At 44.7% G+C, this 19,231-nt stretch overlaps 1 protein-coding gene across 4 annotated transcripts in view; it reads right to left on the bottom strand.

Moving 5' to 3' along the window:
- Positions 1 to 16,520, bottom strand: part of DCUN1D4 (defective in cullin neddylation 1 domain containing 4) — a 71,532-nt gene extending 55,012 nt beyond the window's left edge. The window contains exon 1 of one of the 4 annotated variants that reach the window (XM_037134604.2): positions 16,379 to 16,520. In XM_037134604.2, the coding sequence (XP_036990499.1) occupies positions 16,379 to 16,403 (25 nt within the window). In that variant the 5' untranslated portion in view covers positions 16,404 to 16,520. Of the gene's footprint in view, positions 1 to 15,257; positions 15,279 to 16,033; positions 16,094 to 16,378 lie in introns of those variants that run through there. The other 3 variants (XM_037134603.2, XM_037134607.2, XM_037134608.2) reach the window with 3 other exon arrangements.
- Positions 16,521 to 19,231: the final 2,711 nt, after the last annotated feature.

Below are 19,231 nucleotides of genomic sequence, written 5' to 3'. Positions count from 1 at the left end.
CCCATTAGAATGTAAGCTTCGTGAAGGCCTGCTGTATCCCTACTACCTAGAACCATACTTGGCACATATTGGTGCTCAATGAACACTCAATGAACAAGTGAATGCAGACAGACACCAACACCTAAATTCAGTGTGTTCAGAGCATTTCAATACGTCCATACCATTCGGTCTTCAAACGTGAGAAACAGCATGATAACAGAGAAGACTCAAAAGGAAGGCCAAGTTGAAAAAAAAAAAAAAAAGACTGAATCCTGCTTCAGAGTTTACATTTAATCTCCTAAATATTTCCAACTGGGCCACCAGGGAATATGCAAATGTAACAGATAAACATGGCACATTCAAGCAGCATCGATGCTACTCAATGGTACTTCATCTGCAAGAGTTTTAGCTGAAAACAAAAACAGGATTATGGCACAAGACTTTGAAGGAATTTCACCACACTGAGCGAGGCTCACGGGAGCCGCAGGGCTCCTGATGCACTGAACCCCTGCCATAGCAAAAGGCTGGTGAAGAAGTCTGAGAGGATCTGCTCCGAGTCTGGGTACCACGCAAGCTGTTTAAATCAAGAGTTTTTTAAGAAGATCATTTTGTGGCAAACGTGTAGCACCGATGACAGGTGGCCTGGCTTTAGAATGGCCTTTCATGAAGACTACTGAAGTGACTGAGGTGGGAGATAATTAGGGCCCTAAGTTAGACGGCAGCAGTAAAAATGGAGAAGAAAAACCCAGAGTACAGTGGGACTGCACAATAATCCCGTGTAACTCACACAAATTCAACTTTATTCCCTTAGCGAAAAAAAAGGAGGGAGAGACACAGGCAATGTGAACCCCGTAGTCACTCCGTTTCCACATGCCAATCACATTCTATGCATCTCACAACACTATGTGAGTGTAGTGAAGATGTATTTCCCATAAAACGTGCTCCCTAAACCCAAGCCAGCTGCTTGCACTGGTGCTCAATGGAAGGCCTAGTGATCTGTTCCAACGCTGGAGCAAGAACTGGCTGTGCGGCCTTTATCCAAGACAATCTCCAGTGGGGCACCTTCTGAAAGTACACCCAGGGGTATTTTTAACACAGGTTGGTTGTCACCTTGCATGCCGCCTTTAGACCTAAGTCCCGTGTAAAATGTGATTGTGCCATAAAGAAAAACCGCTAAGACTGCGTTCAGGAGAGAAGAGAGGAGCCGTGCGGCATGTCCTTCTGTCCACCTCTCCTCATCTTATTAGCTCAAGTAGATCAGCCAGCCAGCTCCGGTCAAGCCGGGAGCGAATCGCATCTTCTCGTTTGCAGTCCAAAGCCCAGTCCTCTACCTGAGCTTATTTCTAATCAGAGCAAACACTGAGCTATTTTCATGATCCACAAAAGGAAAAATGAAACAGCATTTCCCACCCAAAGTTGTTAATAATCAAGCACACAAACTTAGGGTAATATTTTTTTTAAAGTTACTACAACTGGCTAAATCTAAAATGACCTATTTTTTTTTTAAAAAAAAAAAAGGTATACAGAAAAGATATCACCAATAACACCAATGTTATTTCTATTCCAAGAGCACTTCTTTCTTCTGGTCACTCAAGATTCATAAAAGTGCCCAGGCTGGTGTGGCTCAGTGGATTCAGTGCTGGCCTCTGAACCACAGGGCTGCTGGTTCAGTTCCCAGTCAGGGCACATGCCTGAATTGCAGGCCAGGACTCCAGCTGGAGGTGCACAAGAGGCAACCACACATTGACGTGTCTGTCTCTCTCTTTCTCCTTCCCTTCCCCTCTCTCTGGAAATAAATAAAATCTTTAAAAAAAAAGAATCATAAAAGTAGTACTGGGTTAGCCAAAGAGTTCATTCAGTTTTTTCTGTAAGATGGCTCTAGTAGCGCTTAGTTGTCTTTAACTTGATTCAAAACAATTTTGTTGGATTGAATTGTAACAGCTGTCATATCAGCATGCATTTCAAAAAATTATCAAAATTGGTGAATTTTTGTGTAGCCATTTTAATATTGAAGATGGAAGAAAATATGCAACATCTCCAGTATATTATGCTTTATTATTTCAAGAAAGGTGAAAATGCAGCTGAAACACACAAAAAAGGAATTGTGCAGTGTATGGAGGTGGTGCTATGACTGACGGAACGTGTCAAAAGTGGTTTGCGAAGTTTTGTGCTGGACATTTCTCACTGGACACCGCTCCACGGTCAGTTACGCCAGTCGAAGCTGATAGCGGTCAAACTGACACATTGAAAACAATCAACATTTGACCACATGGAATACAGCCAACATACCCACAATATCCAAATCAAGTGCTGAAAATCACGTGCATCAGCTTGGTTATGTTAATCACTTTACTGTTTGGGTTCCACGAAAGTTAAGAGAAGAAAACCTTAATCGCACTTCCACATGTCCTTCTCTACTTAAACGTAATGAAAATGTTTCGTTTTTAAGACAAACATGACAGGCAATGAAAAGTGGGTACTTTACAATAATGCAGAACGGAAGAGATACTGGGACAAGTAAAATGAACCACTAGCAACCACACCAAAATGTGGTTGGTCTTCATCCAAAGAAGGTGATATTATGTACACGGAGGGTTTTGAAGACAGTCCTCTATTATGAGCTCCTTCCAGAACACCAAGTGATTAATTCCAACAAGTACTGCTCCCAATAGACCAAATGAAAGCAGCTCTGGATGAAAAGTGTCTGGAATTAGCCAACAGAAAACGCACAATCTTCCATCAGGATAACACAAGATCACATGTTTCTTTGATGGCCAGGCAAAAACTGTCACAGCCTGGCTGGGAAGTTCTGATTCATCCGCCGTATTCACCACACATTGCACCTTCAGATTTCAATTTATTTCAGTCTTTACAAAATTCTCTTAATGGAAAAATATTTTGATTCCCTGAAAGACTGCAAAAGGCACCTGGAATAGTTCTTTGCTCAAAAAGATAAAAAGTTTGGGGATGACGGAATTATGAAGGTGCCTGAGAGATGGCAGAAGGTGTGGAACAAAAAGGTGAACATGTGGTTCAATGAAGTGATTGGTGAAAACGAAAAATGTGTCTCTTATGTTTACTTAAAAACTGAGCAAATGTTTTTAGCCAACCCAACCTTTTATTACTAGCTAAACTCCAGTTAGCCAATCAGTGAGCAGATTTTTTTACCAATCAGATATAGAAGTTTTTAATGCAGCACTACGCACAGGTATATAGTTAATAACTGATTTTTGGTGACAATGAAAATGATGAACAAAATCAGTAAAGGCCTGTACTGGAATGAGGGGCACAGGGGACACTGGGATAATGACAGGATAATGACCACGTTATTGCCAAAAAAGTGAAAGAACTGAACAAAATTAAAGGTTATCAAAGTCAGTACTCATTCTAAGTGTTCTTGGGACAGAACAAGAACATGATCTAGCTGAGTGAGACAAGGCCTTTAAGAAAATAATTTTGTTGTTAAAGCCAAGGGTACAGTGTAGTTGAGAGCCACTGCTTAGGTTTGCCTTGTTTCTTTCCATCTAGAAAATAGAAGCCTCCTTTCCTATGAGCTGCAGATAAACAGAGGATGAGAATATCAATGATGTCAAGTGGAGACCCCTGCCAACCCTGCAAAAAGCCTTTGATTTCAATCAAAGATCTTGGATCTATTATGGAAGCATTAATGAAAAGAATCCAAGTCCTCAACCAGTCCTGACAAAGCCTTACATGACATAAGTCATCTGACCTAAGTCATCTCTCATTCCACTACCCCTGCTCACTCCATTCTAACCACACCTTTCTGAACACGCAAGTGAACCCCTACCTCGGGGCCTTTGCACTGAGTATGCCTCCACAACCTCTGATGTTCACAAGACCAGACGGGTGACTTCTACTGCAAATACCTGTGCAAATGTCACTGTGTCAGAGAGTTCTCCCCTTGACTTCCCTATCCAGAGCAGCACCCATGCCCAGATTTAGATTATTATGTAACACTTGTTCCTTTCTGACATTTTCAACAGCTTTACTGACACACAGTCACAAAGCATAAATTCACATATTTAAAGTGCACAGGTCAATGGTTTTTAGTGTCTTCCCAGAGTTATGCAACCATCACCATAATCAAACTTTAAAACATTTTTATCTTCCTATTAGCGGTCACTCCCCATTTCTCTCTTCACTCAAGTCCTAAGCCACCATGAATCTGCTTTGTGTCTCTATAGACCTGGACATTTTACATCAATGGAATCGTACAATACGAGGTCCTTTGAGACCCTGACATTACGTTTGATATATATTTACATGTTTAACCTTTGTCATGCTCTCTACAGCGCAAGCTCCCTGAGGATGGGCTTTTCTTTCACCACTGTATCCCGTACATAGCAGAACAAAAGCCTCGCACAGGGCAGGTGCCAATAAACAGGGGAAGGAATGCCTGAAAAGCATGAAGTCATAGGATCTAACAACAGAGAAGGTACTCTGTGACCTTGGTGAAGATTTCCAAGCCAGAATGGAGGCCAGAACGAAGTGGGCTGAGGATGCAGCGGGAGGTGAGGGAACGAAGTACGTCAAACATAAAAATCTTCTTCCAGAAGTTTTACTATGAAAGGGAGAACAGAAATGGACATGGGACTGAGGGAGTGTTGATTGGGTTTTATGATGGCGAGAGGAGAGCGTGTTTAAAATGATGATAGATTTGCTTAGTATCCTGGAAGCCCGCACGAAAAAAGCAGGTCAGATCACAAGTCAGTGCACATCTGTATATGAGCTCAGACATGTGATCATTTAAAAAAGGGACGTGCCCTGGCCAGGTTGCTCAGTTAGTTGGAGCATAGTCCTGTGCACCAAAGGGCTGTGGGTTTGATCCCTGGTTGGGAGACATACTAGAGAGACATCAATGTTTGTCCCTCACATTAATGTCCCCCCCTTTCTCCCTCTACCTTTCTAAAATTAATAAATATATCCTCAGGTGAGGATTAAAAAAAGAAAAGTATAGGTCCTGGCCAGGCAGCTCAGTTGGCTATAGTGTCATCCAGATATGCCAAGGTTATGGGTTTGATCTCCGGTCAGAGCACATACAAGAACCAACCAGTGAATGCATATGAGAAACAACAAACTAATGTTTCTTCCTCTCTTAAATCGTTCATAATTTTTTTAAGTAGAAAACACAATTTTAAGTAAAAGAGATCATTAACTATGAGTCTACCTCAAAATGACTTGGAATATAAAATCTACCATAAAGTGAAGCCTGGGGGGGGGGGGCAGTGTTTTGGACACTATAAAAAAGTGTCTTAAATGATCTGCAATACCAATTTACACCTTTACATACCAAATGACAGTCATTTGGCTATATGAAATGACACAGGTAGGCCTCTGATTTGTAGGATCAAAATATATTCATATTTGAGGCCAAATTATTAAAACACAAAAGATCTGAAATGTTTTCCATATTGCAAAAGTAGAAAAACCCAAAGCTCGGTTTGTGGGTCGACTTCACTCTGCATGACCTTCAGTGCCAGAAGTAGGAATCTCTTTATCAATAACATGGACAGTGAGAGTGCCGTCCTCAGTAAGGGCACCTGGAGGATTCAGTGAGCTGTGGCTGCCACATGGCTCCAACAGTGCCTGGCACACGGTTAGCAGGCACGGTCTGTGCTACCAGCCCAGTGCACAGCCCAGGAGGAGCTGCTGAAGTTTGAAGTCCACTCCCCCACAGTTCAAACGAAGCCCAGCTTTACTGACTAAGCTACTTAAAACTAATCCAGTGACTGCACATCAGATTTATCCCAGGAGTTTGAAAAAAATGCCAGTACCAGGGCCCCAATCCAGATCAATGAAATAAAAGCTGGGGGGGGGGGGGGGGGCGGGCACCTTGATCTTTTCTCAAGCAGTCCAGGTGATTCTAATGTACAACCACAGAGTTCTGTTCCCACCCTCAATTCAATGCCCAAACTTCGGGCAGCCAATCCATTCCTGGAACAACCTCAGAAGAAAACAGACAGGAGTCCAACTCATTCACAGAATGTGAGGGGGGGGAAAAAAGGTCAAGAGTCAGGGAAAACATTACAAAGCTGAAACCCCAGGCAAAAATGAACACAAACAGTAGCAATGACGAAAGTGTTTACGTCATTCTCATCAATAAATATCTGCTATTTACAAGGCACAAAACCAAAAAAGTAGCACAGAAAGGGGGAAATCAGTAAGGGGTGGGAAGCAGGTTATCGTAGGTGACTCAGTGTTTTCCCTGCACACAAGATCCAAAGTTAAAGCCACCCAAGCACACCAATGCTGGCTCTTTCCTAACTCTCACAGGCCCCATAAAGGAGGCTGGGAGGAGGAACCACTGCACCTCGCCTTCCACCTCACAGCCTGCACCCGTGGGAGCCATCTCAAAGGAGTCGGCCACTTAAGGACACCGGGTCTGACTGCACTCCAAACGTGACAAGGTAGAAAGGGCCCTAGATTCATTCCCTCCACCCCATTCTCCCGCTGAAGAACACAGATCCACTTCTTAGTTCAGGGTGAAAAAAATTATACTTTAACCTCACTAATTTTGCAAGAGCCCAGATTTAGGCTAAAGAGGCCTTGGCCTCTTAATTTAGGCTTTGGCATCGGAAAGCCCTGGGTTAGAGTACCAGCTCTGGGGCCTTCTAGCGGACTGGCCCTGCCCCGAATCCAGCCTCACCGCGTCTGTGTCCTCACCTGTACAGCTGAAATAACAGGACCCTCGTCACAGGGCATTCGGCACAGTGCTGGCCTATTACTAAGCACTAATAAAGGCTCATTATTTTAATCCCTATTATTATCAGAATGAGAAAGGGCCTAAAACAGACTGAACCTAGAAGATCAAAAAGTAAAGACAGGGCAGAAGGGATGACAAGGTGACGGTGTGTAAAACTCTGACTTCAAGAGCCAGTTGCCTGGACTTGAATGTACAACTATCCTTCTCAGCTTCCTGTCTAATGAAGAACAAGTAATCTGTGACCTAATTTTGGGGATGCCATTTCCTTTAAAGGGAAAAAAGATTTAAATTCATCCTCAACTACAGAAAAAAAAAATTAAATATATTACATAAAAGCCACACTTGTAGCTCTATTAAAAGGTAAGTTTTATATTCTCTGGCTTTTCTGCAATGTTGTTAGAGATCTCCTATATTTCTAAAATATAAAAAGTGTATTTAAAAAGTAATACGTAGATCTAAAATATAATCTAGGAAGACTAAGAGTAAGTTATGAAAAAGTATGGAAATATTTTTGCCACAAATAAAATCTGTTTAAATACCTAATGTCATGGCAAGTAAGATGGCGGAAATGAAGAGAGACTTGGAAAAGAAGGAATTCATCCTGGACCCTGATCCTGTGGGGGCCCATTCCAAGAAGAAAAGAACCACAAGCAAAATGGAGATAAGCATTATCAATGGGCTCCACTGTCACCTTTCAGAGGCCAGTGCCAAAATATGGAATTCCAATATATAATGCCTGCAGGGTTACCACAAGGATCATGTGAAAAAGCACTGAAGAAATGTCGAATATTATTTCATGGGTGGTGGTGGGGCTTCTAGACCCTGGACTCGATGCCTGAATGAGAATCTCAGTGCACCATTTACAAGCCATGAAGAGTTAACCTGAGAAGGTTCACTAACCTTTCTGCACCTCAGCTTCCACATCTGTAAAATGGGGACAATAACAGTACACAACTTACTTCAGAGGGTTGCTGCAAAGCTGCTGAGCTGCCCAAGAGCCACCACCAGTACCCACTTCCCTTTGTTCCCGCTCTCTCCCTGCAGCTGCCTTCTGACTTCTCTGGCCTTCTTTCACTTCCCTTCCTGGTGCCTCTTCCCAGCCCTCCCCCTGCAGCTCCAGCCCTCCCGCCATCTCCTCCCCCTCCATGCGGACTCCCCAACTCCCACTCTGCAGCCAGGGTCTGGGCACTCTCACCCACGCTGCTTTGGAGATCACACTCCCACCCCACCCCCGCCACCAGGTGCACACAGATCCTTTTCTTCATATAATAAAACTTCAAAAGCTAAACCCACATGGCAGTTGCTAACCCTTCCCTGAAGTCTAACTTTAATGACTCCACATCTGTCCTCAGCGCACCCCGGGCACCCGCAGAACCCAGCGGCTTAGCCCCACACTTCAGCTGTCCATACTTCTCCGCCTCCACCACCTAACCCCCTGGAAGGAAGCTCCTCGAACACAGGGAACCAGCTCGGAGGTGTTTGTTACAGCAGTGCCTGGCAACAAGGAAAACCTCACTGGGTGGTTCTTATAACTCTTTCTCCTCTGCAGGCTCTCCTTTCGAAGTCTAAGGAGGAGACGGTCTTTACCCAAAGATCATTAGCAGCAAAAACAGAAACGTGGCAAGCACTTTGTGTTTCGTCCCTTTTAATCCTTGAGGTCGTTTTTGATCTGTCCTCCTCCTTTCTCCTCAGCCCAACCCCTCCCGGCCTAAGCACACCAGCCTCTTTGCCGGTCCCCAAATGCAGGCCTGCTCCCCTCTCAGGGCCTCAACATGTGTGTTCCCTCTGCCTGGAATGCGCCCTCACCTGCATCCGGTCGCCACTGAAAAGCTTCTCAGTGAGGCCTTCCCTGACCACGCTGTTAAAATTACATTCTCCACTCTCTCTCTCCTCCCCCCTCAGTGATGGAGGTGCCTGTGCTCTCCCCCTTCCCTGCTTTATTTTTCTCTGCGGAACTTAACACCATGGGACATACTACATGATTTGCCTGGGTATGATTTGCCTCTTCTACACTGGAATGAAAACGTCATGAAAGACGAACATCAAGGCCTGGTGTGTAGTAGGTGCTCAACAAACACTTGTTGACTGGCCAACTCCATACCCTGCAGTAGGATTTCCTACACAGTTGGACTCTGAAGCACACACAGAGGAGCTGAGTCACCTGCCCAGGCTCACACAGCTACCAGATGGCAGAGGCAAGGACCTGAACCCACACATTCGGACTCTAAGACCCGCACTTAACTACTATGCTTTCCTGCCTCCCAACCTGACCTGGATAACACTTAAAAGACATCATCACATCCATAGAGCAAAATCTAGCACTGTATGTCTTTAGGCCACAGAGAAGCAAGAAAACCCAACCACCAGAAAACCTTTCAAGAGAACAAGTTATCTCTAGGCGGTTTCATGTGGAAAAGTATTAATTAACAGATTTATAATTTATACAGCAGTGACCATTTTTCTTTGGAATTAACAGTTCAGTAAAAAAAAAAAAGAGAAAGATTTATCACACCACTTTATACTGCAATATCCACATGAGCAAAATAACAAATTACCGACTAACATAAAGAAGGACTAAGATGGCATACACATTAAAAGCTAAAAATTGTAGTGGGAAGCAGAGAAGCACAGACTACAGGGGAGCACAGGGAACTTTTTGAGGTAATGAAACTGTTCTATAGCGGTTACACCAGTATAGCCATTCATCAAAGTTTAGCAAACTGTATACTTAAAATATGTCCAATTTTATAACATGTAAATTATTCAATAAAGCTGGCTAAAAAGCAATCAGGACTATCAGATATGAATTCTGGTTAAACAAATATTCTACCAAAAAGAGCTACAGATATTATTCCCACAAATGGTATTCCTAAATCAGATCCCAAAAGATTGGAGACGCAAAAAAAGTTACATGTTTGCTCCTGAAAAAAACATCTCTCAGTGAGGGGCGGGGGCAGGGGGGAGAGGAGTGTTGAGAGGTGATTAAGGAAAGACAGCAATAAAGAGTTCCATGTGATGAGATCCAGTGGGGCGGCTGACGTGCAGCGCCTGAGTCCTGCCTGACCACCACCAGCACAGGCGGCCCCCATGGCTGACACCACCTCTGTGCTCCCCCTGTCCTGACTCACCCGGAGCCAGGACTCGTGGGCTCTGAATGGAGTCCAACCAGGCAGGTCACTGCTCTTCACCTCAAGGGCCTCCACCGGGAACTGCCCGTGACAGGTCTGGATGTTAGTTGTGAGCATCAGAAATCAATTAGCTAATTTAAACAGAGGAGAGATTTGCTTTTCAAAGGCCACTGGACAGTTCATACAATCTCTAGGAAATCCAGAGAGCCAGGTGCACAAGCTCCACAACCAAAACTGTGCCTAAGGGCACAGAGCACCATCCACAAAGCCAGGACCAGCCTGGCCCCAGGGACCAGTCTTCACAGACTCTAGAAATAGTAATAGAAATTGCAGAGTTGCCACCACTGTCCAAATGGCCTGCAGGGACTCCCTGCTTCGTCCCATCACTTGCATCCAGGTTCAGATCCACACTCAGAGGTGGGTATGTCCGGGCAGCCCTGCCCGCAAAAGCAGGAATCCCCCATCCAGAGAGAGCCAGGTAGGTCCCTGACAGCCACTGACATGAATGGATGACAGGCTCTCTCCATGAATACCGCTGCTACAGGTCATCAAGGAATGAAAGGTTTTCAAAAAATAATTCACAAGAAAAAAATCCTCAAAGATAGAGCTAAAAAGAATCAAACCCAGAGGTAATGCTATTTGGGAAGGGTGGGGTCCTTTTCATATTACTCAGTGTTGTATATTAACTGATTTCAAAAACCACAAGCCTACCTTCCTAGATTGAAAACTCATTAACAACATTTTCTAATTAAAATAAAAATTCAAATCTGAAGTAGCAGACAGTTTGTGTGATTGAACACTGAATATGATATGAAAAATATCCTTAGAACTAAAATATTCATGCAATAATTGCTAAAATACTTGATTCTATTTAAAATGAGTATTTTGATACCTCCTTCTGCTTAAAGCACAAACCAGATTAGAACCTCTTTTATAGCCATAAATATTTTTAAATGTACATTCTGCTTAAGTGACTAATTCTCAAGAGGTGTTTCTAACCTGAATCTCAGAATGAGAAAAAAGAACAAGCTATGAAAAGCTATTAACTCTAATTCAAGCTGACCAATTATAAAAAGGTATCAGCATTAATGTCAGATTCTCAGAAAATTCACTTCCAAATAAGAAAGTTTACTTTCTATAGGAAAAAAGCCTTTCGTCGATACCAATGTATTGTTCATAATCAGAAATAAAACCTTAGGACCAGAACTGGTCATAAAACAAAAAAAGGGGGAAGCGGCAACACACTGGGCGCCGTGACAGCAGACCTGTGGAGCCCCGCCTACCCTCCTCCGCGCAGCGCTGTACGTAGAACACCACGCGCACTTTCCCATGCAGAGTCCTGGTTCCTCGGCACATCACTAGCATTTTATTTTCTCTTTGAGAATTTCTCCATGCCACAGACATTCTTCAAAATTAATATATGCATGGATTTTAAAAGATATATTTAAATTCGTTTGCATATGGCTGACTTTGTCCAAAAAAAATTGCAGATAAATGAAAGTTCGCACTCCTAAGGTAATGAAAGACAACTAGAAGCATGCTGGACAACGAGAAAGAATTAAAATTTTCCAGATAATTCACAAACTATTCAAAAATTGACCAGTTAAGTCCCATCTAATACATATATGAGGACCTGAGCAAGACATCATGCTGGACAATAAAGTGGATTCTAAGTAAGGCATAATCCCAGCTCTCAAGGGGATAATAATCTAACTGGGCAGAAGAACAAAAAATAAACAAGCAGCTATTGTTATGTGAGATAAAATTGAGAATAAAAATAAACAGTATTTTAGAGGTTCAGTGGGAGGAGAGAGTCCTACTAGAGCAAGGGAACAAGGACGCAGTAAAGAAACGTTCCATCAGGAGTAGCACTGAGGGCAATGGACAAGGAGGCAGAGGCTCAGGGGGAAGAAACTGAGCTTAAACTACAGAGGCTGGTTCAGCCCCAGGTTCTGAGGAGTCTGCATTATCAGTAAGCAACTGGGAGCCCTTGAGGTTTCTGATAAGGGGCATAAAAAAGGACAAAGATGATTCAACTGATGATGGAAAAGGTAAAGTTACAGGAGGCTGAGCCAGATGAAAGGATTACTGATTATTACAATATAGGAAAGGATGGATCAGACTTAAGGCGATGGCAATAGATACAGGAGAGGACACGCATGGGAAGCGATGCAACTCCTCTTTTATTACTGACCAGTGAAAGAGGATGAGAAATGTCTATGCTTCTAGCTAGGGTCAGTGAATTGTAGTTTCATTAACCAAGTGAATAAAATGAACCGGTCTTGTTTTCCTCTTTGTTTTGCCAAATAGGAAGATCAGAGCCAAATATATGGCCTATTTCTAATCTATGGCAAGCATTTATGTGCAGCCTGTAAATATCTACTTTATTTTCCTCCTCGGCAGGATTTTAATCTATATTTCATAGGTCCCCTCTAATTATTTTAGAATGAGGCAGAAAATTTATAAACAGGTGAAGAGACTGATACCAAGCCAGAGACAAAGGAGCTAGTTCAGGGATATAACCTATAGGCTGCCGACCCAGAGCTTTCTCCTTACCCTTCTTCTGTCCTAGTAAAGGCCACGCCCCAAGACAGAAGCTGGAAAATGCCAGATTTCACTTCCTCAACCTTCCTGACAAGTAGCAGTGGCATGAGATCAATTCCAACCAATAAAACTGAGGAAGTCTTCATGGTGACCTTCTGGCAAAGACTCCTCTCTGTTAAGAGGCAGCTGTAGGTAAACAAACTCCTTCCCTACCTATCTTTACATAAGCATGATGTCTGGTGCTGCAGCAACTACTTTGCAAACAAGAGGCAGTGAGCCTGAGGCTTTTTATAAGCCAAGTACTAAGAACAAAGGAAGCAAAGAGTATAGATTCTTAAAAGTTATCACTAAAATGCTGCACCCGTTTTGGATCCTAGACAAGAAAATAGGTATGGGAGCTTATCTGTAGATTTCTTGTTACTAGGCAACAAGGTCTACTATTTAAGCTATTTTAATTGAGTTTTGTTACTTGCCAAAGGCACCCTAACTGATACACCAGAAGTCAACATCAGGTCAGTTTCTAACAGACTGATTTTTAAGCTACTGAGTTAACAAGATTATTATTACTGAGATGAGAATAATGCAAACATGTACTATGGTCAGGAAGAAAGTAGTAAGTTAGTAAAAGCTTCTGGGAGCAACTAAAGATGAAAACAAAAAATGACTAATAACATCTGAAAAAATGTGGTCACATGTTAGTAGAGGCACTTCTTGGAAGCAGAGGAAGAAAAGAGTAAATGTACAGAAGTGTTCCAAGGTGGAGAAAATTAGGGAGACTTTCTTTTCTGACAATGTCATTGAAAAGATAACCTAAAAATCCCCCTAACAGAAGGAGAATCCCAAAATCCTGGGTAAAGTATAGGAAACATCTGTTCACATGCATAGCTAAGTACACAAGAAAATAAAGGACCTCCCCAAAGGCCAAAATCAAGGAACCTAAAAACCAGAGCACAAAGTGCAAGCTGATAATGCACAGAAACCTAGGGTTTGGAGGGGCTAGGTCGTGTGTGTGTAAAGGATACATACCCTTTGGAATGTCAGAAAAAGGGAAAGAAATGACTAACCACCATCTTGAAGACAATTACAAACCTCTTGTCTTCAACCTCAACCCTTTACCCTTTATGAAAGCAATTCCAGAATTAAATGTACTTTTCAAAAACATGTCCTGGCCTGGCCTGTGTGGCTCAGTTGGTTGGAGCATCATCCTGTACACCAAAAAGGCCGTGGGTTTGATTCCTGGTCAGGGTATATGCCTAGGTTGTGGGTTCCATCCCTGGCAATAAGAGACAACTGTTCTGTTTCCCTCTCACTGAGATGTTTCTCTACCTCTCTCTCTAGAGGGCATGAAAAAATGCCCTCAGGTAATGATTTTTTTAAAAAAGTTCACGTTACATATTTACATACCACAAAAGGCTTCCTAGATATTCCACCACGAACAAAATACCACACAGGTATAAACTATTTCCCCAAAACACTGCACATTGCCCAATTTTCAGCCATTATGAAAAGAACCATTATTGAATCAAGCTCGCAAGGTCAGTATATTTGTAACCATACTAAAAGGTTTCCAAATCTTAGGACTTTCTGGTAAAATTTTTTATCATTAGGGTCATTATAATAAATTTTCTTTTAGTGACTATGTTATCAAGGGTTTCAAAAATATCACATAAAAGGTAAAGGGAACTGGCAAAGGATGTGTCATTTGGGGAGTCCACAGACTAAGAGCTTTCATATTAAAAATGCAGGTAGACAGAATTACAGGACACAGCAAAAAAAAAAAAAAAGGAAAACACCTGAAGGTCCTCCTCTGAGTTTACCTCCCTCTAGTCTCATCTACTTCATATATTCCCTTTATTCATCTTCATATTTTCATCTGACTGTATGAATGGGACCACCCGAAATTCTACTAAGCCAACTCCATCAATTCAAGATCATCTTTTTTCGAAAAGTCCCCTCATCCTTGGTTCAGTCCAGACAGCCCAAGAAATGCAAACACATAATTTATATTATCTTCACAAGGGTTACATTTGTCTCCCCTGCGTTCCCAAATTTATGTAAGACTGAACCTTATAACCTAGTGTTTACACACAACAGATGCTACAATAATACACCATCCTAAATGCTGCTTTACCTTGAATGTTTTCACCATAACCTATATGCTATATGGTTCAAGAGTAAGCACATAATCTAGAAATAAAGCCACCAAATGCAGGGGGATTTCCAAGTCCGGGATCAAGAACCCAAGTATGAAAACTGCACTTGGCTCGGTCTGCCCCCTCCTGCTGACAAAGGGAGAAGGTCTACTGAGCCTATTCCACTCCCAGGGGAAAGAAAAGTGTCCTGGGATTATTCTGGGGTCCGCAGGGAATAAAGCACGAGTTAGCAGAGAAGGGAGGTTCCAGGGAGGATCCGAGGGGCTCGCGCTGCATTCTGGTACTCGTTTCCACAGTTACCCACGTGCACCCAACCCAACCGTGGCCAGGACTACAAGTCCCACAATTCCACAGAACTGCCTTTCCCCCTTCACACCCGGCAACTGGAGCCAGACCCTAAAGGAAACCCCTAAAGCACTTTTTCCCCCCGCAGGTCGGAAAGAGGTCGCGCCCACCAGGGGCTACGCAGGGCCTCTGATCCTGCTCTCCCTTACAGAGAAGTAGGTCCCGAGGTACCAACCTCCACACCTGACGATCAAATATAAGAAAACTGCGTCACAGACTGCCAAATCCAGGGATTGCCAGAGACCCCCGACAACTACCCCCCCAAAAAAACCCCCAACCCAACCTTCAGAGCCCAACCCCTCCAGCTCCTGCCTCGGAAAACCCGCAACCCGCACCCCTGCCCCGCCTCCCGGTCCTGCAGCCAGAGCCCGCGCCAGCGCTGACCTCGCTTCCCGCTGCTGCTCCGGGGAAATTGCGGCCAGCGCCAACCTCTGGGCACCTCCCCCGCCCCCTCCACCTCAACCCCGCCCCCTCCTCTACCCGCACCCTGAAGCTCAGGGCTCCCGCCTCCAAAGACCCTGCCTCGATGGGGGTGGGGGAGGAAACACCTTCCCCAAAACACAGTCAGATACCTTACTCCCCCCCACCCCCAAGTCCCTCCCAGACAGAATCTGGACTTGACAGTCCACCCCCTGCCCCAAGCCCTCCCAACCTCCCCCTTTCCTTCAACTAGCTCTTCACCCACATCGCACCTCCTTTACCCCTGCCCCCATCTTGTACCCCAACCCCCTTCCTCTCCTACTCCTAATTACCCTATCTTCCCAACACCTGCTCCATCCTATTACCCCAACGTCTACCCCCTCTCACCACTCCCAGTTTCCCCACCAGCCTTCCAATGCCCCTCCGCCCGCCGGACTCCCCAACTATCCCATCACACCCCAATCCCTCCCACCATCTCGCTCTCCCGTTACATCAGCCCTCATCTTTTTGCCCGCCCTCCTGCCCCTGCTCGACCGCTGCCCCCATTCCCCCACCCCATTGTTCCCCCCCACCTCGGCCAACCAGCCCTTCTTCCCATTGTCCCCGCCCCCGCGCTCCCCCTAATACTCACCCGCCTTTCACACCGTGCTGCCCGCAACGCTCAGTCCCTAAGAAAAATCCTCACCCCTGCTCCCCGCTCACTTGCTCTCTCCCCCTCCGATGTCACCCCCCTGTCTTGCCTGCTAGCGCCTGCCTCCACTTCCACCTCCATTCACCCCAGACACTCTGGTCCCGGCCCTTCATCACACGTCCCGCCCCCCCTTCCCCCAACACTGAAACAGAGCCAGTCCCCACCCCCCTCACCTCCGCCCTCCCTTAACAGGCCGGCCCCTTCCCCGTCGCCCGCCCCCGCCCCGCAGCGCCCAAGGCGTCACCACCCTCCCCGGCCCTGGGAGGAGAAGGGGTGGCTCCCAGGCAGGGGCTCCGGGGTGTTTCGGGACAGGAGGCAGGGCTCAGGGACTGTGAGAGCCAAGTGGAGTGCTGGCAGCCACCTGGCCCCGACCCGCTCTCTGTCTGTTACTCACTGACAGTGGCAGCATCCGAGTGCATTTTCGGACAGCTCACACCGCGCTAGCTGCCCAGGATCCCGCGCTCGCCTCGCGGTATCCCCACCGGCTAGCCGCACCTCGGTTGGGAGCTGAGGACCCGCCGCCAGACACTCCGGACCCGCCCACCTCATCTTCTCCATTGGCTAAACCAAGTCTGAGGAACCACCCCTGCGGGTCTCTCATTTGACAAAGAAGTGCAGAGAGCGCTGGTCTGGAGCGGTCAGAGAGGCTCCGCCCCCTGGAGTCCAATGCGATTGGTCCTGATGCCTCATCCCTGAAACGCCCCTGAAGGAGACCACGCTCTGGAGTATCAGGTTGGACCCGGTTGCTGTCACTCATCCCGGGGGGTCCGAAAGCGCGTGTTGGGGCGAGGTTGGGGAATTGGTCCACCTTGACCCTGAAGCTCCACCTCATCTCTGGCGGGATTGGTGGAGCAGCAGACCAACCAAGAAAGATGGGTCGACGTCTGAAACAAAGCAAGAGAAGTGTTCCCCGAAAAACCTAGAAGGGGAGGCACAATCGGGGCAGTTTGTATCTCTCTGCACCTAGTAGGAGAGGCAGTCTGTCCCTCACTCCTGGCACTACACGGCTGGGTCTCCCACTCGTCTCACACGCCCCATAGCAGTTGTCTGTAGGAGCCCAGTCTCCCCCGAACTTGGACTGGGACTACAGCAGGAAACTGGATGGAAAACTGCCGCGTCTTCGTTTCCAGCAAACCTTCTGGTGAGGAGAAACAGCCCATCCTCTCCCCATTTTCGAAATGCATTTCTTTCCCACGGTTAACACATTTCTTCCCTTTGTCACAAATGGGCTGTTTTAAAGACTTCTAATGTTACAGGCACTGCCCATCATTCACACAAATGCAAGCTTCAGACCGCATACAGGAATTCCAGAGCCACGCTGCAAGCTTTGGGCTCAGTCTGGTACATGGGCAGGTCACCAGCCCTCGAAGGATAACTACTCTAAGCCAAGACCACCTAAGTCATTGCCGCTGGGAGGAAATCCAGAAACAAAATTGGCTGCTCCTTGGCAGAGGAAGACATTAAGTGAATTCTGACCATTTGCGTTTCCTAAATCAAGAATTTGCGCCATTTTCATGAGTTTTGACCAGTTTTTTCAATGCTTTCAAACCAACTCATCACACTCACCACATTACTGTAGTGAGTGATATTGAGGTATTAATGGAAAATTGCTCCCTCCTACCCCAATCACAGCACAATGTACACCACCTCCCTGAACCCGACGGCCCTGCCCCAGTGGGCACCTGAGCATTGACTCCGCTGATCCCCAATCAGAGAATGGATCACACCAGAAACAATTGGAAACATCGGTTGTTTCGGCTTTAGATTTCTACAGCCAAGGCTTTTCTGAGTTCCATGGTTCTGAAATTTAGGTTTCAAATCAGGGCATGATGTTATACCAAACACAAGATATTTGAAAGAATCAAATCACTTCCCCGTCCCACACCACTGGCAGTGTAATATATTCCATCCCACTTAATCCCTAATGTCACATTAATAAATTACATCCTTACAATTTATAAAATATAATCTGTGTTATTTCTATCACTTAAACATTTATGAATCACTTCATCTAATCATGGAATCTCAGAATTGAATTTATCCACTTCAAGTTCCTTCTCAAGACAAGAATAGCATCCATATTGGTGACCTTTAATCCTACACAGTGTCAGCTGGGCCCCACAGAGACAGGCAGTTACCTCTGGCCTCTGAGATAGGCCATTCTTGTGTGGCAGGTTTAATGTCTGTCCTACCTCTCAGCAGAAAGGCTGCTCCTGCATTCTTTATCTCATTTATATTTTCAACCTACATCTAGGAAATAATAAATTATTTCCTACATCTAGGATGTAGATATTTCCTACATCTAGGAAATAATAAATTATGTATAATTTATATAAGTTCATAATATTTTGTATATGTAATACTTATATGGTATATAGTTTTATACTGCCCATCATTGTTCTTCAAGGGCTGAGATACATTAGAAATGCATAGAAATGGGCTTGCTTCTTGACATCTCTAAAATTCAAATAATCCCACAATTAATTTGTTTTAGGTAGCCATTTGCTTTGTGGATTGATTTGCAGCAAACTTGGTAACGACAACTAAGCTACATGAGGGACCTGCCAGCTACTTTGTACCTAACGCTCAGCACTCTTCTAGCACAGAGCATCCCTAAAAAAGTGTGGGATGTACAGCCTTTGTTATTTCTTTCAGTTGAGTCAGTACAATTATTTTCAAATAAAAAACAGACTTAGAGAGTAATTCACACAGATCTTTGTAGTGGGTCAGCTACAGCTAGAAGATTGAGAGGCAAAATTCATTCCTAGTCTGCTAAACCTCATTGCACCCACATGTTTTATGGACAATAAAACAAGTATAATTAAGTGACTATATAATATTCTGAAAATATTATCCCATCATATTAATAATCTGTAAGATTATAAACCTCTGTTGGCAGAAACTTATTGTATTTAACTTTATGTCACTAGTACCTAGTACAGTGCTTTCAAATATTAGGTACTGGTTAACTGTTCCTTAAAGTCAACTGAATGCTGACTGTAACATGAAATTTTAGATCTGGAGGGAACATTGTAGATTATTGAATCCAACTTCCTCATTTTAAGAATATGAGATTTGCCCTGGCTAGTGTAGTGGATTGAGGGTGGACTTGCGAACCAAACAACCCAGGTTCAATTCTTGGTCAGGGCACATGCCTGGGTTGCAGGCCAGTTCCTGGCAGGGGACCCATGAGAGGCAAACACACATCGATATTTCTCTTCCTCTCTCTCCTCTTCCCCTCTCTCTC

This window comes from Artibeus jamaicensis, unplaced genomic scaffold (assembly GCF_021234435.1).
Source record: "Artibeus jamaicensis isolate MK-2021 breed Jamaican fruit bat unplaced genomic scaffold, CSHL_Jam_final contig_889, whole genome shotgun sequence".
Lineage (NCBI taxonomy): Eukaryota > Metazoa > Chordata > Mammalia > Chiroptera > Phyllostomidae > Artibeus > Artibeus jamaicensis.
This window is presented reverse-complemented; position numbering and strand designations above follow the sequence as displayed.